The following is a 24,888-nucleotide window of genomic DNA, read 5'->3' as shown; positions in this document are numbered from 1 at the left end:
TGACGTCACTGAGGTCAAGGTTAGAGCATGTTTATGGTCAAGGCTGTTAATTAAGGGTTAGTTAACGGGTAACAGTAACTGTTAATTAATGCACCCTTATCAATTAGCTTTTCAATGGAGTGTCTCAAGTGAACATGCAAATACACAGCAGTTGTTGTGCTTTCATTTACGTGCACCCTGTGTCCCACGGTGATGATGCCTTGATGTTCTTCCAGATCACAATGGGGAACACAGACAGTCAGCACGGCAGCTTCATCTCTCCCGCCAAGTCCTGCTCACTCAAGGTCCACTGCAAGAAAGAGGAGGTGCAGTCGGCTCACAGCTGGTGGCGGGCCAGCGATGGGGGCAGCGCGGCGTGCAGGAGCAGAGGGCCGGGGAGGTGCTACCTGCCCCAGCACGCCGCCGCCGCCGAGCCCTACGGCTCCTGGCGCTACGAACACGCACCCAAGGCAGCCAAAGGAGGGCCCGGCAGCAAGCTGAGAGCCGGGTCTCCACAGAGGTTCATCAGGGGCGAGCGGCCGCATCGCTTTGGATTCCTGGAGAGCAGCGGCGAAAGTAACGGCGTCGGTGTTCGTGGACGGCGCAGGAGCCCCGAGCGGACCTCGAGCCGTGGCAGCCCGAAGGTGCTGCTCAGCAAAGACGGCAGCATGCGAGTGGAGTTCACCAACGCCAGGGTAGTAGTGCCTGTGGAGCCGCAGAACCTCGCCAGCCACCCCGCTGCCGCCACCGTCACCGCGGGCCCTGAGCCCTGCTGCCTCCGGACCAGCAAGGGCAGCTCGCTGAGCTCCGAGGGCTCCTGGTACGACTCGCCTTGGGGCAATGGCGCCGAGCTGGCCGACAACGTCTTCGCCTGCGTGCAGAGCGCGGATAACAGCAGCGGCTACACAACCTACTCCTCCTCCACCCGCACCGAGGAGACCGCCGCCGGCTACGCCAGCAGCGGGTACAACACCTTCTCCTCGGCCCAGATCGAGGATATCTCACCCGGATTCAATGGCAGCCTCCTCTTCCCCGCCACTGACACCAATGGTAGCAGCGAATTTGCCCGTGGCGGATACACCAGTACGGGATATAACACGTGCTCCTCCGGTCGCACTGAGGATAGCGGCATCGGGGACTCGGTGATCCTCCAGCCTGAATCCGGTGAGTTTGGCTTGGCTTCGCCCGCCGTCGTGTCACTGGCTGACCTGTACTCCGGCCCCAACATGGTGGCCGGCTTCCCCACCACGCCCCGGCTCCAGAGAGGGTCCCTGCAGCAGCAGAAGAGGGCCTCTCCGGTCTCCTCGGTGGATGCTGTCATGCAGGAGGAGGGAGCAGGAGGAGGTGAGGAGCAGCGCTACGCCTCCCGCACACTGCCCTCCCGGAGGGCGGAGCCTGCCACCACCACCACCACCACCACCACCACCGCCGCCGCCACGGGGAACAGCCGCAAGGACTTCCTGAAGAGCCGCATCAGACGCCTCAGTGACTGGACCGGAAGTCTGAGCAGGAAGAAGAGAAGGATACAGGTAAACAACAACAAAACAACAATATCACTGACATAAACACCTACATCATCAGCATATATAAAGAAGCTGAAAACACTTTTTACAAACACAATCTTATCTCCCCATCCCAACAAAAATGGACTCATATGTGTGAATTAACTGAATGTTATCTTACATGATATTACAATGGAAATAGAGATTAATACAGAGTTTAAAAATCAACCTTTAACAAGATACAAGTATGGTCTGTCCATGGATAATATCGCCGCATCCCAGCTATCATTTTCATGTTTCCCATAATATCCATCAATAATCTGATGGTATTATTTGCAGTGTTGAAGTATTTACGTGGCAGGAAAAACGCCACATCCTGTTTACAGCCACTGGCTGAGCTCATGTCCTGTCCAGGAGGAACCTCACTATGAAAGCTAGGATATGCTGACATTACCTTCAATACTGAAGCTTGTCAGCACTTTAATTTTCTCTGTCTAGTTCCATGGTAGTATGTGCATAGTATTATGCTCTTAACTGATGTGATCAGGATGTGAGGATGCTTATAAACTGTTTATCCTCTATATTATGAGAACTAATTGGCCAGAATAACAATGTCCTCCTATATTTCTCACCAGCACATGAACACATTATAATAGTTATGGCTAAGGAAGAAGGAACATTGTTTAATGACAGAAATCCCAGATCCAGATCAGCACCAGAATCTAATCTAGCCTAGTTCTAATACATTTTAATATTCTAATCTAATCTGATCTGATCTAATCTAATTGCATATTTAAACCCTTGACCAGATTTCAAACATATCTGCACCATTTTTTAGATATTGTAGTTTCCTTGTTAACAAACAAAAGCAACCTCCTTCCAACGCCATTGGCCCAGGTAATAATAATATTGTCATTTGCCTGTTTGACTTGAGAATGAGGCTTTGTAGCCCTCTTAGCTGAAATGTCTTGTGACATACAAATCATATGATGGTAGTTTTGTGCGATCTGTGCTAAAGATTGTACTTTTGCCCCTTTGAAATAAGTGGGGCATGTGGGGTATTTCCCCTGACAGTTCTGTCTAAGACTGTGTGCATGTCAATGTACTCAGTGTGACAGAGGGAGCAGAGGAGGATGGAGATAATGGGATGTCCTCTTGACTCTGTTGTGTGACATGTAAGAGGAGCTCTGGGCCTTTCTCCTCAGAAGGACGCGCCGCGTGATAACTCCTTCATAATGGATTCAGGGTTAGTGTGCCACTTCACCTGGGACATCTGATCCCACCGGGCGCTTTGTCCTGGGTCACGGTCTGCTGGAGGAACCTGAGAGAGGAATAAGTGTGTCTGTATATCGTTACATGGTTATCACGGGGCTATCGAGTGGTTTTGTTCTGAAATCAGATCGTCAACATTTGGCGAAAGTTAACAGTAGGCTACGTTTGTTTACTCTTACAAAATGGTTGATATAACAAGAGAAAGTCTGGTTCTTTTCAAAGGATAGAAAAGCGACTTAAAGTGATGTGTAACTCTGGCAGTGTTTTGGGCTGTGTCTCTTCCTCCATGTGAACCCCCCCCCCCCCCCCCCCCCCCCCCCAAAATCAGTGACTCTGTGATCTGTTGCTCTGGTGGAGGAGACTGGAGAATTGTGTTGTTTCCTCTCTCCATTCACCGCCACTGTCTGGACTCCAGACAATGGCAGTGTTCAGTCTGAAGATCACCTCTAGCACATAAAGGAACGCCGACACAGCAGATTCTGTCTAGATCTAGAAACTAGCCATGCTGCCGAATTGTTTTGAAGTGAATCTCTTTCTTTACTGTAAAAACACTGTAAACATTTCAGTTTTATTCAACGTTTCAAGTCGAACACGTTCAGAGGAAAGTTATGCAGATGGAACGAAGAAAATAACACGTTTAGCAATAGTTGTAAAGAGACAAACCATTACAATACTATACATTACTATACAATTCATACAATTCCTCCCAGTTTGTTTCTAATTAAAGGTCGTTAAAATTCAAGTGCAATCTCCTTCCTGGTTCCTCCCCAGGAGCCGTATGAGTCCAGTGATGTCTTCAGTACTGGACTGAAGTCTGGCTTCGCTGACAGCAGCACGCTGTGGTCCTCCAACCCTCTGCACCTCCACAACCAGAGCCAGAGCCAGACCCAGACCCAGACCCAGCAGCAGGTCGAGACCCAACCATTCCTCTGCGGTTCCTCCAGAAGCCTCCCAGGCCCCAAGAGCCCCAGCCAGCAGAACCACCTTGGCCACGTGCTGCGGCAGAACATCTACGAGAACTTCATGCAGGAACTGGAGACGGGCTGCAGCGCAAGGTTATTATACAGTAGTTTTACATTTTCACTCGATTAGTAGTATATTATGATTAGTAGTATATTATGATTATCAGTATATTATGTATATTAGTAGTATATTATGATTAGTAGTATATTATGCAAATTAACAATGTTTAACTTCCCACCTGCTTGCCTTGACCGAGAGCTCCCCGTTCCTTCACAGAACGTCCTGGTCCAAATGATGTCATAATGATGTCATTTTTTTGCTCTGGTGATACTATTACTGTCACTGTCATTATCACTGTCGCTATGATTAGATTAGATTAATTAGATACATTATTGCTTTCTCTACCTTCATTCACATCATTATGATGTCACTTGGTCCAGGAAGTTCTGTGAATGAACGGGGAGCTCTCAGTCCAGGCAAGATGGAGGGACGGTCAGAGCGACCCTTTAACTCATTGAGTGCCATGGACGTCCTTCGACGTCCAATTAAATAGTGACGTAGAGTGCCACGGACGTCCTTCGACGTCCAATGCGTTTTTTGACGGTGGGACGTCGATCAAAGCCTTCCGCAGCTCCTGTACAACTATAGTAGCTATTGGAGGTCTATAACCTATTTTACAGAACCCTTAGGTGGCGACAGTGCTCTCCAGATTACAGAAATGTCAGGAATACACAGCCTGAAATAGCCTTGATCAAAGATCACCCGCTCATGCTGCAGTCCAGAGCCATGTAGATTGTTCTGGCTGCAACTGACGGTGCGTGCGAACACAGTCAATCCGCGCACACAACTGAGTCCTTCTGCCTCTGTCTGTCTGTCAGCATAGTTTCTCCACATGATTAGCCGCTAGAAAAGCAGCAGCGCGACACTGAAAAGCCAAACCTTTCACTGCAGTCCGCGTGTGGCTTCTCCATGTTGCGCTGCCTGGGAGGCGGCGCACCAAAAGCATTCCGAAAATAGAGCTTGGTGCGAGGCTGTGTGTTACTAGTGTGGGGAGGAGTTTTCAGCTGAGGGGGGGGAGGGGGGGTGGGGCACGCAGGGCAGGACACAACTACACCACATCACTACATCAGAAAATATTATCTAGAGGAGTCAGTGAATGTGCTTGAAATGCTGCATTTCACAAAAGGCTGAATATCTCAGCTTATAATTTGAAATGCCTGAAAACGCTGAAAACAACCTATCTTCTCCGGCTCATAACTAAAGAACGGAAAATGGTATCAATAAACTTTTTTTTGCTGATGATACAATAGAGTCTCCTTGTTATTTTTGCGTGTTCGGTGTTTACATAGTAATATCACACAATATTCTGTGGGCCTCGAGAAATCACTGAAAACGCTCTGAAAACTCTGGCACTGGGAGCGTCCGTTCTCCAAAAGTGGCTGGCACTCAATGAGTTAACAATAACAAAGTCAACCTTGCTGCAGCGCGGCCGAACAGACTGAGCCGTCAGAGGGAGATGGCGAGGAGGAGGAAGGGGAGGAGCCAGATGGGGAGGCGGAGCCTGGCGAGAGCAGCAGCGAATCCATGGGCTCCCTGGAGCAGCTGGACGTTCTGTTGGAGAAAGAGCAGGGCGTTGTGCGCAGGGCGGGTTGGCTCTGCTTCAAAGCCCTCATCACCCTCAACAAGGACCGCAAGCTGGAGCTGGTGGCCCGCCGCAAGTGGAGGCAGTACTGGGTCACCCTGAAAGGTACGCTGGGTGCGCTACCCGGAACACCGAGATATGCCCCCCCCAAAACACCCAACTACTCAAATACTCACAGAATTGTATCCATTTCCACACACTGTATATAATTCTGGCCACTTGGTCACTAATTTCCGGTGTTTATACCAGCATTTTTACACAAAGAACCGAAAGCTAAGTGACGTACTGTCTGTAAATGTATGCATGTACACATTTCATAAGGTATCAAATTTCATAAATATCTATACATATTTAAGCACTTAGTGTTTACCAAGTTACGAACTTAGTCACGGACGAAGCTTCTGTTTCGTGTACATCAGCCAATCTCAAGTTGATTTCCGATTTGTTAAGAAATCGAAATACAGTACTACATTTCCCCAAAAGCTTTAGCGAGTTCCCACCCAGAGATGTCGCTCAACAGTGACCGACTACTTTTTGGGAGCTCTGGTTCCAGGAAGGGAATTTCCCATTCAATTCTCCATAGACTTTTCAGAAAAGCCTTATATAAAGAGCTTTAACCCTGGAACCAAGCCAACCAGCTACGAGATGAAACAACAACAATTCACTTCCTGGAACAAGAGCCACGAACAAGTGGACGATCACTGTTGAAATGTTGAAGGTTACTCACTCTAAAGTTGTTTGGATTTTTGGGGGGAGGTGATGTTTATCTTTAGCATCTTCTAAATTACATAAAATATTGCAATGTTCACGGAATACAACGAGATTCAATATGATCAAATATCAGCCCAATACTAATAATACAAGCTGCATTTTGACGTGTTTACATTTTACTTCATTTTTTATGCACTGACTCATAATGCCCCCTGGCCCTCAGGTTGCACCCTGCTGTTTTACGAGACGTGCGGTGGTAGCGGCGCGGAGCAGGAGCTGCCTCCCCCCCGCTACGCCCTGCTGGCCCACGACAGCATGGTGCAGGCCATGCCCGAGCACCCCAGCAAGGAGCACGTCTTCTGCCTGAGCAACGCACACGCCCACGTCTTCCTCTTCCAGGTCAGAGGCCAGGAGGCAGAGCTGGAACAGATAGAAAGGACATTTTATTTTCCGCATGGCTCGAAAGTGTGTTTTTGGGCAATCACACTGCTTGGGTGAAACTATCATTTGTCTAAAAACGTGTCATTTTCCACTTCAGATTTGTAAATAATTAACATGACATTTGGCTCCAAAGACAATGAATTTTTAATTTAATATCCCAAAAACACTGTAAAAGAAAATCCTAATCTTTGGACAGTTTACTGCGTTGTCGTCCAACTATTTCACTATTATTCAGGTAACTTAATCGGTTAAGAAACACAAACAGCCACTTTGAATCATGATTTATCAGCTGCCAGCATAAATCCCAGTGTTCATCTCCTGTAAGCGAGAATTACACAGGTCCTTCCTGTGAATTTGTTGACATTTGAAATTGTCACCTAAACACTTTGGTTTAGGGTCCTACATGTGATGCAGCTCCATGTCAGAGGTTGGTTTAGGGTCCTACATGTGATGCAGCTCCATGTCAGAGGTTGGTTTAGGGTCCTACATGTGATGCAGCTCCATGTCACAGGTTGGTTTAGGGTCCTACATGTGATGCAGCTCCATGTCAGAGGTTGGTTTAGGGTCCTACATGTGATGCAGCTCCATGTCAGAGGTTGGTTTAGGGTCCTACATGTGATGCAGCTCCATGTCAGAGGTTGGTTTAGGGTCCTACATGTGATGCAGCTCCATGTCAGAGGTGCTTGTACCGCAAGACTGCAACCTCCCATTCTTCCTACATGAGTCATTTCAGTCTCAGAATAGTGTGTGAGTGAATGATGAATGAATGAATGAATGAATGATGAATGAATGAATGAATGGGAAATGTTGTGGAAGGCTGTGGTTACTGTGCAGCGTTCCCACAGGCTCCACCACAAATATGCACAGAGCTTTGGGACTTGTTAGGATCTTTTCTGCGGCTGTTTTGCTTGGTAATGACTACGTTGGTGTTGGTAGATCCTGTCTGTGCTGCCAACTTGACTGAACCACTACTGGCACTAGAGTCTGGAGAGGGCTGAAAGGCAACACCAAGAAACATGGACATTGTACTTCCTTCTGGTACTTTAGTTCATACAAACACATCGCAGAAAGTTGTGTGTATTGATATTGACATGTTAGGCACTTAGCTTATCCAGATGTACTAAGAATGCAACGGTAGAATAAGATTTGGTTCCTAGAATAAGATCTGGTCGCCCAACGGTAACTATTTCACACCAACATGGAACGGGTTCCATTCTGGTCCGCGCACCTAATTTGGAGCTGTTCGGAGCATTGTGTCCAAAAGTAAATTGGTTCGGAACCTGACAAGTTCATTCCCAGCTGGAACGCAAAGATACTAGGTCTTCAAGTGCAAACCGTGACGACATCTGTAGGCATGTCATATTTCGGTCTTGCACATAACTGCTGTCTACGTCTCTTATCATATATATATACATATACATATATATATATATATATATATATATATATATATATATATATATATATATATATATATATATATATATTGTAAAAACAAATGTCTGTAACAGAACGAAAGCTCACAGGTAATCAGTGTGATCCGCCATCTTGCTACTACCGTCTACTTCCGGTGTGCATTGTGCTCTCCGATGATGTACTCGGTCCTTGATTATACTCGTTCTTCGCAAGATAGAACCAAGGTTGAACGGAAACCGGTTCAGAAAACGGAGCTAATTTGGTGGAAAGGGACTATTAAGCGGTGCATGGGCTCAGAGGTCCCGTCACCCTGACAACAGATGCAACACCCTCCTCCTCCGTCCCTATAATTTATTATGCTCCTTCCTTGTTGGCGGCACCACCCGTGATTTCCACTTCAACAAGTAAGAGGCTCGCCTCTTTAATGTTGTGCTCACAGCGCTTTACAAGCTCAAAAAGCACTTTTTGATTCACTGAGTGGATCTGGCACGAGAGAGTGTTTACCAGACACACATATCACTCCACACACCCCGCCTCATCTCCATGGCACCCGGGATATATCACTCCACACACCCCGCCTCATCTCCATGGCACCCGAGGAGTTTCGGTCAGGGAGGTGATAAACGCACCGAGGTGTCCAGCTAGCTTTTGTCACACACTTAAAAGGAGGAAGCAGGGTAACGGTCCTCTTAATTGGAGTCACGACACCCAGCTAATTACCGCAACAAATGTCCGTCTCCACAACAAAGACCCTACAGGCAGCAAGTCATGATGTCTTCTGTTAGGTTAAGTGTAATGTCTCTTTCCTAAAACAGATGAAACAATCCACCAGTGGAGATCATTTCTAGGGGTTGACTGATTTATTATTATTTCTTGTAGGAGCGATAACTATACTAATATTTCTGTACTGAATCTGCTGATAGGCTCTGAAATAGCATTTACACACACACACACACACACACACACACACACACACACACACAGTTGAGTGCAGCCTTTTCTGTACGAAGCTACTGTTTATGAGACGCTTCTGTTTTGCTCTTGAGTTTCAATTTGTCACTTCCTGTGTGGAGATTTGTGGAGATTTCCCACACAAGAATTTAATGAGGGAAAACCCACATCTTGTCTCAATTAGTGAGGACAACCCCTCTCTGTTGCAGACATGATGCATTTTTACATAAAAACCTTGCTTAGTGCAGCTTAAGGCACTTCTATAAGATGAGACATAAAAACCTTGCTTAGTGCAGCTTAAGGCACTTCTATAAGATGAGGAAAACTCTGTCCGTCTGTCTCCATTTATCCCCTGAACGGGTTGGCCGATCAATGTGAATCTGCACAAAGATGAATTTTCCATTTTACCTCATTTAAGCTGTTTATGAGCATTTTTGGCAAAGATGGCACACACACATCCCCTGGTATGGACTAGTGTACTTTGATTTGTAATACTTTTACCCTGATGAAGGCATATGGGAACCGAAATGCGTCGCCAATAAGGTTTTTAAAGATTTTTCACCGCCAAACGTGTGCCTTGGTATTATTATTGAGAATGGGCCTTTTTCTTTACATTTTTACATTTTGCATCCTCCCATAGAGGCCATGATCTGTCTCCTTTGTTTCCAAGATACCGGCATTTGCATGGGCCTTTTTCACAGCATCCATTTTGTGTCGAAAAGGCAGGGTAAACAGGTGCAAGCAAACCATTCAAGGAGGGTTTCCAACTTTCAATCATGGAAGTTGGAAACCCTCTTTAATGTTTTGATTGCACCCTGCTTTTCTAGACACAAATTGGATGCTGTGAAAAAGGCCCATGAAGATGCCGGCATGCACTGTCTGGGGGCCTATTTGCCCCCGGACAGTGCGGCGCTCGCTGTGTATCTCCTGTTGTCTTGACGGGGCTTGTCTCTCCTCTCTGCATGCTCTCCCCTCCAGGCGGCCAACCAGACGGACCTGGAGAACTGGGTGACGGCTCTGCACTCGGCCAGCGCCGCCCTGCTGGCCAAGCGTCAGGGCAGAGAGGACACTCTGCGGCTGCTGCACAGCCAGAGCCGCTCGCTGCTGCACCGCATCGACATGGACGCCAAGATGAAGAAGATGGCTGAGCTGCAGCTGTCCGTCATCCGCGAGCAGAAGAACAGGAAGGCCGTCGAGAGCCAGGTGACCACTGTGTGTGTGTGTGTGTGTGTGTGTGTGTGTGTGTGTGTGTGTGTGTGTTGGGGGGTGGGGCTGAGATCAAGGCAGGGCCAGTGCCAGCCGTTCAAACGGCCAATTAAGTCAAATTGGCCAATTGAGGTAATTACAATCTGTGGTGAAAATGGAAACCAGAACATTTTACGCCCCTGGGATGCTTCACCTGCCTGGTGTCGCCTTTCTGCCCGAAATCCAATCACCAGAGTGAAACGTTAGCGTTTGACATGTCTGCAAACCAGTAGGCCTACAATCACCAGAGTGAAACGTTAGCGTTTGACATGTCTGCAAACCAGTAGGCCTACAATCACCATCTACATTTGACACAAAGTTGCGAGAACTTAGAAAGTAGATGGAACAAGGCACTAACACTGCCAGGCTTAGGTAGAACAAGGCACTAAGCCCCCGTTCAAACAGGACGCCGAAGCAACGCTCAACCTAAGCTCTACCTACGCTGAACCCACAAGTTTCATTTAGGCGTCCTTGTTAACAGGCGAGGCCGTTCACACCACCCGCGCGTGTCACGCTGAAGCCACGCTCACACCTTGCTCAAGCCAGGCATGAAGTCAATGGGAGAGTTGTGGGCGGGTTCAAGGCACGCCGAGTAGCCGCTGAGAGGAAAAGAGAAGGCTTCTTGTGTGAACGGTTAGGCGTCAGTTCAGCGTGTGCCTGCTTCCAGCTTCAGTTCTACTTACGTCCTGTGTGAACAAGGGCTTAGGGGCACCACATGTCTTTTCAATTTGTCTCACCACCTGGAGGAAAAAATGTAAACAAATCCCAGTAAAGGCATTCAAAATCCTTTAGCCTAAATCTTTAAGTCCTGCCTTAATAACATCGCTGCTGCTGCTGCTATTCATAGCTTTCAAGGGGCGTTACGTAAGTACAAGGAACGCCCCTTCTGGCGGTCAAAACTCAAAACAACAATGGTGCTGAACACTGACCAGACGCAGCTGCAGCAAAAAGCGGTCTTTTTTCCACCAGTTTCCAGTCAGGAATATTTAGACCATCTATCAAGCGTTGAAAAAGAACGATATCTAAACAAACTACACGTTTTGGGCACTTCAAACAAACCGAACTATCGTTAACGTTACTGTCCAACACATGGCAGTTCGGAGAAATTGTTTCACAACAAGAGACTGCGTGCGGAGTGCGGACTCGTTTTTATAATGTTGTGGAGCCCTGCAACACAGAGCACAGCCCTCGTCGCGTGTGAAGAGAGAGGGAGAACGGGTGAGACAGAAGCAAACTATTTTTTGCAGATCTCAAAAGCAGGTAAACCACTGTGGGATTAGTGAGACTATTGCTAAAAAGTGATGCCTGGGCTGTCGTCCGCTCAAACAGTACTTAACGGGGCGGCTGCGTGTCAATTGACGTGTCCTTAATATGCAAAGCGTGCAGCTCTAAAACAAACAGCGTGAGAAACTAGTCGACTCGGCGGGCAGCAGAATGAACAAGTTTTTTTTTTGACCGTCAGGTGGGCGTTCCCGGCAGCACGTAACGCCCCTTGAAAGCTATGAATAGCTTCAAAAAGTCAATCCTGTTTTCAGATGAAAAACCTTGTACTTTTTGAGGTGCGCTCGAGTTACACAGGACCATGGAAACCTTCAGCTCATGCAAAAACATTACAAATTACCAACGTTGGAGTGAGGAGCAGTTTCCCCACACAGCAGCGGGCAGCCGTGTGTGTTCCAATGATGTAAAGTGATCTTACGGAGCTGTCAGCTTCTCCATCCATCCAGCAAGCAGTGTTGCTGTCTGAGAGCCAGGGGAACGTCTCTGAGCGAGGCTGTCATGGGAAAAGCCGTTACATAAGGAGCGTACACAGTACACACGGCCTTGAGCCCGCCCGGTGCTAGCTGGACCCGGCCCAGCTCTCTCTTGAGCCCGCCCGGCGCTGCTGGACCCGGCCCAGCTCGTCTCACGTGGAGTTTAATATCCATCCCAGATGCTGGGCAGCAGCCTGTCCGCTCCTCGCACAACAACAGTCCCCGGCCGCCCGCTAACGGGAAGGCCAGATGAGCTGGCTCAGGCTGACGTCATGACCCAAATGCTGAGATGGTACCAGCAGCAACACCCCCCTCCACCCCCTCCACCTCCTCCTCCAATTCAGCTGTAAACACTGCCGGCCTGTCATCCAAACAGAGAGGGACACAGAGCCTGAAAGCCACCAGCCAGACGATGGTCACTCTCGGCTGTGGCTGCTAGTTTGACCACTTAAGCTGGAATGATACCTCCCGCATGGGCTGTCGCACGGAAATGAGAGACACGGAATCCTGACGAGAAAAACGTTTGGAGCGTTTATACTCGGGTGAGAGTTTCTGCTGGCGGAAGGGAGCGGGCGTTTTGAAAACTCCACTTTGTCCGCCCAGCCGCGTGCCCGTACTTAGACAATTCGGGGTGTGCATGCACGGCCAAGTGAAAACCGTCCGCACAGGAGCCTTGCGGAGGGGCGTGTCTGCTGACTTGACGTCACTTTTCCGCACGGACACTCGTGGTCCTCGCCGATGCGGGAAGCATAATTCCAATTTTAGGCAGGTACTCCCGCTTAGAGCAGCGGGTTTCAATCATGTGTCATCTTGTCCCAAGAGGATGTGGACCGCATTCCCACGGCGGCCATTTTGAACTTATATCATGTCAGAGACCTTTAATATTAGCTACAGGCACCCCAGCAGGCTCTGTCAATTGTAAGAAATGCTACTGTTCCGGGCTCCTAAATGGACATGGTTATCAGTTTGTGATTGGCTGTCTGTCAATGGTATGGAACTTCATGGGCTGACCAGTCTCTTCAGGGGGGCGTGGGTGTGGCGAAACCTTCGTGGCACAGATACAGGAAGTGACTGGGAGTTGGGGTGTCTTGCTCGGATATTGACAGTCTCTGATCATGCTCAGAGTGGGAAACTCTACCTGGAAGAGCTAGAGGGACAGCACCCTACAAAACATACATCAGACAAACGTTCATAATATCACTGATTCCCCACTGCTAAACGTATGAGAAACAAATGGCTCTCAAGATTATGGCTTCACATTTTAAGCAAATATATTTGGCCCTGTATTGTTAGCTACCAGAATCTAGCGTAGCTAGTAGCCTAGCCATCTAGCTTGTAAACTACTGTCGCTAACTTCTATTATAAATTCAAGCAGTTATTGCACTTTGCAAGGATGCTATAGCTGATTAAATTCTTATTGGCATCAATGGATCGGTGTCCGTTCGTTAGTTAGTCACACTGTAACGTTGAGTTTGTGCCCCTATGTGGCATTGGCAATGACCAATGGCAATTGGCTCAAGGGAACTACGTCACTGGAGGGACAACAACATGTTTACTATTTGCTTGCTTGTCACCATCTGAGGTCCTTACTGTTGATTTGAGAAAAAGTAATTTAGAGGTCCTGTTTTATTCTAAAAATCTAAAACAGTGAAGGTAGGCTAGCTGGTAGGCTAGCTGGTAGGCTAGGTTTTGCTCACCTTAGTCATGCAAATAACATGAAGAGAGCAGCTTGAGTCTTATCAACAGTGAATGCCGACCATTAAATGTAAGGAAGCCGTTTGTAGATAATGATGTGAAGCTTTGAGCAGCTGGTTGATCTCCAGCTCTCTGCTCTGTGATCTACTGTCTGAACTGTGATCTCCAGCTCTCTGCTCTGTGATTGGCTGTCTGAACTGTGAAACTGATCCCAGCGCTGCCGTTTGAAGTCGGCCTGTTTTTAGATTACAGCCTAATCTCACCGCTAGACATTCAATTACACATTTACCCCGGGGGGAGGAGAGGAGTGGCGGGGGAGGAGAGGAGTGGAGGGGGGAGGTAACCACACAGTGTTGCTATGGCAAGTTAGAAAGGCTTGTTTGTTGGCTCAGTGATAAGAGCTTTGAAATTAAATCAGAGGAGGTGGAAGAAGAGAGGACGATATGGAGGACAGGAGGGAGAGCAGAGGGGGAAGAGAAATGGCTGTCGTTATCTGTAGTGGTGTTGGCTGATTGGCTGATTGGAGAGGGGAGGAGATGAGAAGGGAGGAGAGGAAAGGAGATGAGAGGGGAGGAGAGGACAGGAGAGGAGAGGGGAGGAGAGGAGAGGAGAGGAGAGGAGAGGAGAGGAGAGGAGAGGAGAGGAGAGGAGAGGAACAGGGAGGAGATGAGAGGGGAGGAGATGAGAGGGGGGAGAGGAAATGAGATGAGAGGAGAGGACAGGACAGGAGAGGGGAGGGGAGGAGAGGAGAGGAGAGGAGAGCTGGCTTGTATTTTACTCAAAGCATTAGCAGTAGAGTTTGGCATTTTGACGTCGCCATCTTGGTTTTTTTTAGCCAGAAGTGACAATATTCTTGAGTGTGGAGCTAGGAGGAGGTGACGCCTATCAGACAGCTAGCGGCCAGAGCCATTGGCTAGCCACCTGTCACTCAAAGTGGCCACGCCCTTAATTATTATTAAAGAAAAGACGGCTTAAAGTGAAGACGGCTTAAGCCTTAATAACATTTAAACTGAGTTATACAAAAATGTACTCCCCATAGCCTACAGTTGTCATGAATGGGGAGATTAACTATATGACCTTATAAAACCATATAAGACCATGTGTGACATATAAGATCATATAAGACCATATATGATTGTGTCTGACTGTGTCTTGTCTGATTGTGTCTGACTGTGTCCTCAGATCCAGCAGTGGGAGCAGAACCTGGAGAAACTGCACCTGGATCTGTTCCGGCTGCGCTGCTACCTGTCCAGCCTGCAGGGCGGCGAGCTTCCCAACCCCAAGAGCCTGCTGGCCGTGGCCAGCCGGCCCTCCAAGAGCATGCTGGGACGCCTGGGCGTCTTCTCGGTGTCCTCCTTCCATGCCCTGGTGAGACTCACCCTCACATCCACCACATACTCTGAAGAAAGGGTGGTTTAGGGGTTAGCAGTGTCGCTCGGCTAGCATGTTCTCGCATTGCCAGTGTCTGTCTGTGTGCTAGAGTTGTGATGGACTGGTGACTGGTTCAGGGGGTTTCCCTGCCTTCCACACAATGCATGCTGGGGGATAGGTTCCAGCCTGCTGCCTCCATGAAAACAGATAAACGGGTCAAGTCATAAGTGAATAAGTGTGTGTAGCAAAATTGGAATTCCCAGATGAAGACTTTTCCACCAGCACATGAGAGAACCAAAGTCACGTCCACTTCCTGTTTAGGCATACGCACCAGAGCCAGCCATCCGCCATTCTTTTTCCATCTACAGGTCATAAAATGCTTATTGAAAAGAGTTTTACTTGGTCAAACCAAGCGATTCAGCTCAGTCATCATCTAGGCATCTAATGGCAGAAATCCCAGATCCAGATCACCACCAAAATGTAACCCTAATCAAATGATCTTTGGGCCAAGGGCAATCTGCAGCCATTTTCTAAATCTCTTTGTAACTTTTTGAGAAATCTTGCTGACGGACAAACGGGCGAATAACAACTTTTCAAATGTGTTTAAATCTTGAGTATCCAGTCTGTAAAAGTCTTCTCTTTTAGTCCATCAGGGCTTAAGTTACCTGTTCAGTCATGGTGTAAGCGTAGGTGTGACTTCTCTGCCTCTCTTGTCCTCAGGTGTGCAGTCGTGACGAGGCGACGCTGCGTCGGCGCTGTGGCTCTCTGTCCAGAGGGGGGCGCTGTAAGAGAGGCCTGCTGTCCTCTCTAAAGGCTCTGGACAGCCTGACACGGCGCAGCCGGGACGGCCACCGCCCCAACGCCCAGGTAACGCACCGCCACGCCCCCACCTGCTCCGCCTCTGCAGATTCACCTGTGACGCGCAAGTTATGCTTGACAGGTATGGACGGTCGCACGGAAATGAGAATGGAATCGTGACGAGAAAACGTTTGGAGTTTTTATACGCCGTGCGCGTTTCTCTTCGGGGAGTTACCCTGGCCTTATTCTGAAAAACCTTAATCTTGTCCGCATATCCGCGTCCGTATATTTAGAAAATTTGTCCCATAAGAAAATGCTTAAAGGACGGCTTTACCGATAATCAACCCACTTTGTAATGTATCATAATCTCGGTAATATTAGCACATGACCAGTGTTTACCTTCTCTCTTTGTTTACCTCATGAGAAAAATCCTCCTGCAGAAACTCAGCCCCGCCAGCTGCAAGTCATTAAGGCTCGTTAAGGCTCTCCATGCAGTTCTCCCTGGAAGCACATACAGTAGCTAAAAAATAAACATAAATAATAACAGCCGCCCTCGGAGCAGATTCTGCCTCTCCAGCAGAACTTCCGCAGCTCCATTGTGACGCGTTGTGACGTAAAACGCGTCACAACGGAGCACTTTGCCAGAGGAGGAAATGAGAGATCTCCGTGAGGTAAGCAGAGAGAGAAGGTAATCACTGCCCATGTGCTTATATTACCCAGATTATTATGATACAAAGTGGATTGATTATCGGTAAAGCCGTCCTTTAAAACATTTCACTCATATTTCAAGTCCACTCAGCAATCACTGACTGACCCAAGGGTGGAACTACATCACTGCGGGACAACATGGGCACTATTTGCTTGTTTTTATCTTTGTGAATTCTGAAAGTAAGAACATCATCTTAATTTTGGACTAATAACAGTCCAGTCCTGCTGTAAGGATCCTCAGCCCCCCTGGCCCCACTTCATAAACAGATGTTCTATTTTGGGACTTTGAGAGCCTGGGCCTGAAGCTCCCGGCTCCAGTGGAGATAAATCTATCTGCGCTCCGCTCCGCTCCGCTGCGCCGCTGCAGGTTTGTCTTGGCTCGGCGTTTTGAACGCACTCTCTCGCTCCGACAGGACACGTGCTGCTCTGTTGACACTCAGCCACAGCCTCACTCACTGCCTGCTTCTAACAGAGAGCCTGCACACTTCACGTCTGAAGGTTAGAGAAGAAGGCTTGTGACTGCAGGGTTGCCAGTTGGAAGCCCCAGAGACCAGTTGGGGAAATCTAGTAATGGGGGGAAAATGAACGCTCGAACAACCCAAATCTATAGCTACTGTTCTAATCAACTTCATTTATATCCTAGCATTTTTTTCTTTAACAAAAGTGGCAAAGTTCAGAAAGATAACGGTCTTAATAAAATCTTGACTTCAGTTCTGATGACCCAGGTTAAATTCCCAGCTTGTAGCCTACAAAGACGATTTCTGCTGTGATTCAAGTTTAATTTCTAGTCTTTCTTATTTCACCGTGACCAAAGCCTTCCGTGAAACCTCGGTACGCGCAGCCCTAGACGAGACCAACTGGATGAAACTCTGCAAACTGGGTCCCGTTTAGCGAAGTGCAGATCTTGTTCTCAGATCAGACAGACGGAGATTTCCCGGCCGTAGTGAATCAGAGATGGACCGTCAGTCGGAAGGAACACTGGTGGAGCAGACGGACATTACTCGACGCCATGTGCAGTTAATTGCTGCAGGCTGCCTCTTCTCTGCAGGGGACAAACAGCTGGTTTGTGTCAAAGTCCAGCAAACATCCAGCAGCAGCAGCCCACACAGTTAGCGTACGCGGCCCATGCCGTGGCGTCCGGGGGGGGAAGAGACAGAGTCAAGTCATTACTTTAAAGAGCTTGTAATTCCTTCCAGAGATGATGCGGTAACTGTCATAAAGAGAGCATTTTGTGCTGAAGAATCGCAGCATGAATCAAGGTTGGAGGCATTTTAGCAGACATTGTTTTCCGAGAGCCTCACAGCAGCCAGACTATTTAGAGAGCCAAAGTGAACGTGACTTCCTGCCGTTCTCCCTGTAACCAGCGTCAGAAGAAAATGCAACGGTGCTGAACGGAGCGGTTACTTTTTTGATCCCGTTTGAATTGTGCCATGGGGTGCACATGATAATGTAAAAGAGAACTATGCATGTCAAGAAAGTCGCAGTTTGTCCTGAAACTGAAACGTAAGGTTGAGTTTTGTCAATCGACTAGGCTACATCCTCGTGTTGCACATTATACGTCACACACCCTGGCAGGAGAGACGTCACTTATCCGACTGGTTGTGCGTAGTCTTTCTGATTTATAACTTATAGTGCCACAGTTTTAGCACAAACTGCGACTTTCTTGACATGCACAGTTATATTTTACATTGACAAAATTCAAGCAATGCTAAAGTGTTGAATCCCAAATTATTTCCCAATAAACTGGTATGGCTGATGCCGGTTTGCTCTACTTGCTTGTCCAATCCAGACAGGTCTGATGATCACAGCACACAGTGTAGCCCCCCTCCCTCCGCTGCGAGCAATGACTGTAGGTTATAATATTAAATTAGCATGTGACAACATCTGGCGTCTTCTAGCGTCTTTTTGAGCAGCCGATAGCTACTTTCCTTGGAAACAAGTTGGCAACACTGTCTAAATTCAGGAACACGTCAGAACATCCCATAGTTTGCCTTCACGTGTTTTATGGTCGGAAAATAGGAGAAATGTTTCCTCAACTGTTTCCACACACTGCTAGCCTTCGACACTAGCAGTTGAGCTAGTGATAGCCCAGCTAGAAGAAATCTTCTCTTATTTCAATAGATTTTGAATGTAAACACCACAGGAAACATGGCACATCACTAACAGTTATCTTTAATTTAAAACTGAATTTTTAAAGTGCATAATTACACAGTATGAAACAGCTGCAGTCAATATGCAGTTTAAGAACATGAAATAAGATTGACTGACAATCACCTGTATAATATCAGTGAATTAAATTAATTGGAGTCAGACCTGCTGGTGGTCCTCTCTTCTGGCTGTCTGAGAGACTGGAGCCTGTCTCTGTCCCCTCTCCTCTCCTCTCCTCTCTCCACTCCTCTTTTTTCTCCTCTCATCCCCCTCTCTCCTCCTCTCCTCTCCTCTCCTTCTCTCCTCGGTCCTCTCCCCTCCTCTCCTCTCCTCTCTCCTCCTCTCCTCTCGCCTCCTCTCTCCTCTCCCCTCCTCTCTCCTTCTCTCCTCTCTCCCGCTCCTCTCCTCTCGCCTCCTCTCCCCCCCTCTCTCCTTCTCTCCTCTCCTCTTCTCTCTCCTCCTCTGCTCCTCTCCTCTCGCCTCCTCTCTCCTCTCCCCTCCTCTCTCCTTTTCTCCTCTCCTCTCTCCCGCTCCTCTCCTCTCGCCTCCTCTCTCCTCCTCTCTCCTTCTCTCCTCTCCTCTCTCCTCCTCTGCTCCTCTCCTCTCCCCTCCCCTCCTCTCCCCTCCTCTCCTCTCACCTCATCTCTCCTCTCCCCTCTTCTCTCCTTCTCTCCTTCTCTCCTCTCCTCTCTCCTCCTCTGCTCCTCTCCTCTCGCCTCTTCTCCTCTCTCCTCTCCCCTCCTCTCCCCTCCTCTCGCCTCGTCTCTCCTCTCCCCTCTTCTCTCCTTCTCTCCTCTCCTCTCCTCTCTCCTCTCCCCTCCTCTCCTCTCGCCTCGTCTCTCCTCTCCTCTCCCCTCCTCTCTCCTTCTCTCCTCTCCTCTCCTTTCTCTGCTCCTCTCCCCCCTCTCTCCTCTCCCCTCCTCTGGCTGTCTGACAGACTGGAGCCTGTCTCTGTCTCCAGCTCAGCACAGCAGCCTATAATTTCAGCCAGGCCAAACCCCTCATTTCTGCCATCGTCCCTCTGGGCTAAATTTGGTTTCCATGTGGAACAGAGTTAGTATCACAGACTCTTGAGTTGTTGTTTTCTTCAACAGATCACTTTTTAATTAAGTGTAAATATAGACTCTGAGGTGGTATTTATAGTTTGGTGCTGAGTCACTTCTCTGACTGTGTGTGTGTGTGTGTGTGTGTGTGTGTGTGGGTGGGTGTGTGTGTGTGTGTGTGTGTGGTCTCCCTCTCTCTCTCGCTCCCCCCCCCCCCCCCCCCCCCCCCTCTCTCTCTCAGGTCGTGGAGGGTCAGACCGTCATGGCTTCCGGTCAGGAGGCTGCTGTCTGCACCTCTGAGGTAAAGTTCCCCTTCACACTGTGTCGATAACCCGTCACACACCCTGCTCAAACACCATGCATGGCTTGTTTTATCATAGAGAGAGCCAAAGTGAACGTCACCTCCTGCTTCAGCATGCGTACCAAGGAATTATATCCGCCATTTTATTTTCCTATAGACATTTGGTAAAATGCTTATAAAAATAGTTTTACTTGGTCAAACCAAGCGATTCAGCTACATTTAGAATCCAGAGAGACCATAGAGCATTTCACTCAGACCAAAACTAAAGAACAACATCCAAAACATATTTTCTAAATATAGCTGAACCGTTTGGTTTGAAAAAGTAAAACAAATTATAAGCATTTTACGAAATGTCTATGGAAAAGGTGCCAGATGCGTGGTGTTTGTTTTATCATACTTTGGTGCCAGATGAGTGGGTTTGCTGCGTAGACTGATCAAATGTGGTGGGAAGGTTTAGACATCCGATCACAGGAAAGTATTTGAAAGTCAGTTTGGTTTACTTTTGTGCAATTGACAATGACAGCCTGAACACAAATTTTTGGTATGTGAATGCACTGTGCTTACTCCTTGTTACTGTAATACTTCCAATTTGAGTGGACCTTGAATGTTCTGCTCCTGACTGCAGAACTTCATGTTTCCTGGTTAAACTAATCTGTGTCATTTGAAAGGATTGACGTTACGTTTTTACCATGAACGCGTTCTTCATGCATGTTCTGCAGGTTTGGTCAAACGGATCCAGTCTGATCCAGAGTCTGACTGCAGCGCTCCTGTTTGTCCAACAGATTCATATCTGATCTGCGTCATTTCAAATTATTTGTGTTTTAGCTTGAATGCGCCGTGTAAATTGCGCTTCTCATTATGATTCTTATATATCAAGTCAGACGAATCACGTTTTAAATTCGACTCTGCTGCCTCCAGTGTTTATCTAAGAAAGTCACATCCCATCCTGTGTCATTTCTAATTATTTTGCATTTTTAGCTTCAGTGCCCCATGCATATTGCACTGCTTGTTTCTCTAGTCCCCCCCCCCCCACCAAACTAATCATGCCTGAGAATCTGCTGCTTGCAGTGTTTAACTAAGGAATTACAGCCGGCTGCATGCCATTTGAAATCATTTGCATTTTTTGCTCGAATGCACCATGAATATTCTGACGCTGACGGCAAAACTTCTATTTTCTAATGAACGTCTTGTCTGATCCAGAGTCTGGAGTGCTCGGTGTTTATCTAACAGATTACATCTTAGCTTGAATGCACCACGTTCATGCTTCTTATTGCGATAACTATATTTTTGTTCTGGTCCAACTCCTGCATGTGCGTTTGAGACTCTGCTGCCTGCAGTGGTCAGCACAGGAATCCACAGCCAGCTGTGTGCCAGTGGAAATTATTTGCTTGAATACATAGTGAATATTCTGCTGCTGACTGCAATAATAATAACTGCTGCCTTCTAATCTGATCTGGGGTCTGTGCTTAGCCAAGCCCAGGTGCTGCTAATCCATGTGTGTAGAGGAGAGAACAGAGGAGAGGACTTTTGTATAGAGGCTGTGTCAGTGTTGGCTTCACACAGCTGTCACAGCAGCCTGCCTGATCTGTAGACACAGTGCAAACAGGGGGGGGGGGGGGGGGGTAAGCCTTTATTCTCCCAGAATGCCTTTGTCCACGAGTGTTAATCCCTCTGTAGAGCCCAAAAATGACTCCGCCCCCTCCTCCAAAACCTCCTCTTCCCATCACTCCTCACCGCACTTGGAGACCCTTAGCAGACTTTGCAGGCGCGCTCCAGGGGAGTCCGTGAGTACCGAGGCCTCCAAGATCCAGACGGGGCCTCAAGCAGACTTTCTGCAGACTTCCAGAGAGTCTGTTTGGGCTGCAGACTTCACCACAATGACCTCATTTAATGACGCACAAATCGTTGCAATACGGACGTGATGTGACGTCGTTTTCCCACTAGCGACAAAACAAGAAAAGGACAAGGACTTTATGAACGTGTCAAACAATGACTTGAATGGAACGTTACTTGAATCGTGTAGGCCGGAAATAATATTCAACCACATCATGACGCAGAAACATGTAGAAGTACAGCAACGAGTGTGAGACTTGACTGTATCAGTGGCTTGTAGCCTTGCAGTCTCTGTTCCCTCACACTTTATGTGATGACGTTGAACACGTCACGGTATGACTGAAGTCCACGAGGGCTCAGTCCACAAGTCCAGAAGGGGACATTTGGATTGGGCCTCTTGTTTCCTTGTTTCCTCTCCTCAAGTTGACACAAATGACACAGGTTTAGATTGGGATTTTTGTGATCCCTGCCCCCCCCCATTGAATTCTTCACATCCTGTTTGTGAAGTTCTATTGTAAATAGAAAAAGGGAGCTTCTTGATGCTTATAAAGAATTTAATTATTAAAGAAGTAATGTACAGGTATACTCAATAGTTAATACACAATACATCTTCATAGGACAAGGGCACACAGTTCATTTGTAAAACTCTTGGAATACAAACTCCCAATGGTAACTTTAATAACAAAAGAACCATTTCATCCTCTCCTCTCTCAGAGACTGTCCAGGCTGCAGCAGGCAGCGCCATCTGAAGGCCAAGCCTGGTACCACAGCCTGCCCATCAGCGGGGAGTCAGGGAGTGAGGTATGTCCGTCTGCCTGCCTGCCTCCCTGCGTGAATGCATGCATGTGCATGTGTGTGTGTGTCTGTCTGTCTGTCTGTCTGTCTGTCTGCCTGTCTGTCTGTCTGTCTGTCTGTCTGCCTGTCTTTCTGCCTGCCTGTCTGTCTGTCTGTCTGTCTGCCTGCCTGCCTGCCTGCGTGTCTGTCTGTCTGTCTGTCTGTCCGTCTGTCTGCCTGCCTGTCTGTCTGTCTGTCTGTCTGTCTGTCTGCTTGTCTGTCTGTCTGTCTGTCTGTCTGCCTGTCTGTCTGTCTGCCTGTCTGTCTGCCTGTCTGCCTGTCTGTCTGTCTGTCTGTCTCACAAGTCAGACAACAGTTCACCTAGAAAATTAACATGTTCAGATTGTCTACTCTTTTTCTACTAAATAGTAAAAATGAGTGTCTGTTTGTTTCTCTCTCTCCTCTCCTCCTCTCCTCCTCTCCTCCTCTCCTCCTCTCCTCTCTGTCTGTGTCTCCAGATGTGTGAGGATCCAGATGTCTCCCCTCCCTCTGTCTTCACCCTGCAGTTGTCCCGGCCGGACGCTGCCGTGGACTTTGGTGAGGACATCACTTCTTCACTCACTGAGCGGAGCATCCATGACCTCACCGCTCTCTCTGACTCTCTGCCCTCTGCCCCCGCAGGATTCGCCGTGACGGGTCATGTGGACGGAGAGGGGCGGAGTCACGTGTTCGTCAGCGAGGTGGACCCGCTGGGCCTGGCCGCCAGAGAGGGTAAGAGACAGAGACCAGTCTGTCAGACAGTAAAGCCTACGATACGACAGCTGGACCTATGGCGCTTTTCCACCGGCTCAACTCGACTCTGCTTGCCTTTGTTGGTTTTCCATTGGGCAAGTACCAGGTACCATATTACCTGGTACCTGGTACTTCTTTTGGTAGCACCTACATGAATGTTCCAAGCGAGCTGAGGCGATACCAAAAAGGTGACGTGAAAACACATCAGACTGCTGATTGGTCAGAGAGAAAACACTACAGACTACTGATTGGTCAGAGAGTAGCAGCATTGGTCAAACCAGAGCATTCTAGTATGAGAGTGGCGTCAGCGGAGGTTCAAAATGCGTGACTCAGTAGCCAATGAACAGCCAGGAAGGAGGCTCGCGCTACTTTTGAATGCTAAAATAAAGCAGATAGTGTACAATTTGATTCTTTAGCGTCCGACCCTTTCAAAGGACATCACAAACTGTCCATTTTGCTGCAACTCGACGGCGCTGCTTAATCCAGGACCTTACTTCCGGGAACTCTTGAGAGTAAAAAACGGGTCCATTGGAGTGAACGAAGATGTTGCGACTCTTCTACTGTATCTACATGGCTCTGGGTCAAACTAACCAGGGTCGTGTCGCTGTCTGAACCTTGATGTCGGATTCCCCAAACTCTTGTCTTTTTCTTCTCATCAGTCTTTTGTCTTGCTGCCTTCTGTCTCCTCGCTGTGACTAACAGCCACATAGAGACAATCAAGAACACTTTCCCTTCCATATCCTCCATTGTTGCTGTGTGTCCCGTTCGAGATGGGGGCAGGGGGGGTGCATGCAAGGGGTGCTACCTGCAGTATCTAGCAAAAGCGAGTGGAGTTGAGCCGGTACCATGCAGCGGAGAAGCACCTTTACACAGGAGCACCAGCTCTGGGTGCTTCTGTATCATTTTGTTTTTAGTATCTGATTGTATATTTCTGTATACTTGCACTTTGCACATGTGTTTAGAAATAGGACGCCATTTTAATCATGTATTTGTTGCACTATGTTATTTTTTCCCCCTATCAGGACTCTAAGCCTGTATCATCTGGCAGGGGGACTAACAATGGAAATCAGTCTTGTGACTGCAATTGTCGTGCATTTACTTTTTTTTTAAATTGAAATTGTTAGCAAATAAATAAATAACCTGTGTGTGTCCTGACTCCTCCCCGCAGGCCTGCGAGCAGGAGATGAGGTTCTGGTGCTGAACGGGGCCGGGGTGTGGGGTCTGGACCTGGGCCTGCTGCACTCCTGCTTCAGCCAGCACACGCTCCAGCTGCTGCTGAGGAGAGAAGAGCCCGGGGAACCCCCCGCTGACCCCCACAACCTGCTCCCTGCCTGGACCACAGGTAGCCTACTGTAGGTTAGGGGAGAGACTCAATGTGAAGGATCACACACAAATGCAAACGGGTTGTTAGATTTGATCACACATTGCAGAATTGTTCAGTTATTTTCTCTTGTCTGCAGATTTATCAAGATTCTTTTACGCCCTTCTCACTGCACTGGCAGAAGATGTTAGGCCTTACAGCAAGTTTTCTTTCATGACGTGTTCTTGC

The 24,888-nt window shown here is 48.0% G+C and overlaps 1 protein-coding gene across 1 annotated transcript in view; it reads left to right on the top strand.

Moving 5' to 3' along the window:
- Positions 1-221: 221 nt before the first annotated feature.
- Positions 222-24,888, top strand: part of LOC310782401 (rho guanine nucleotide exchange factor TIAM2-like) — a gene marked incomplete at its 5' end in the record, with an annotated part of 39,396 nt that continues 14,729 nt past the window's right edge. Inside the window, 12 exons of the mRNA XM_083643064.1 lie at positions 222-1,508; positions 3,525-3,808; positions 5,201-5,463; positions 6,293-6,468; positions 9,856-10,080; positions 14,754-14,939; positions 15,663-15,809; positions 19,881-19,940; positions 22,488-22,574; positions 23,066-23,144; positions 23,229-23,318; positions 24,508-24,681. Of these exons, the coding sequence (XP_083499190.1) occupies positions 222-1,508; positions 3,525-3,808; positions 5,201-5,463; positions 6,293-6,468; positions 9,856-10,080; positions 14,754-14,939; positions 15,663-15,809; positions 19,881-19,940; positions 22,488-22,574; positions 23,066-23,144; positions 23,229-23,318; positions 24,508-24,681 (3,058 nt within the window). The remainder of the gene's footprint in view (positions 1,509-3,524; positions 3,809-5,200; positions 5,464-6,292; positions 6,469-9,855; positions 10,081-14,753; positions 14,940-15,662; positions 15,810-19,880; positions 19,941-22,487; positions 22,575-23,065; positions 23,145-23,228; positions 23,319-24,507; positions 24,682-24,888) is intronic.

This window comes from Poromitra crassiceps (assembly GCF_964638095.1).
Source record: "Poromitra crassiceps genome assembly, chromosome: 9".
Lineage (NCBI taxonomy): Eukaryota > Metazoa > Chordata > Actinopteri > Beryciformes > Melamphaidae > Poromitra > Poromitra crassiceps.
Note: the sequence above shows the minus strand (reverse complement) of the source record. Positions and strands in the feature narration are given on the sequence as shown.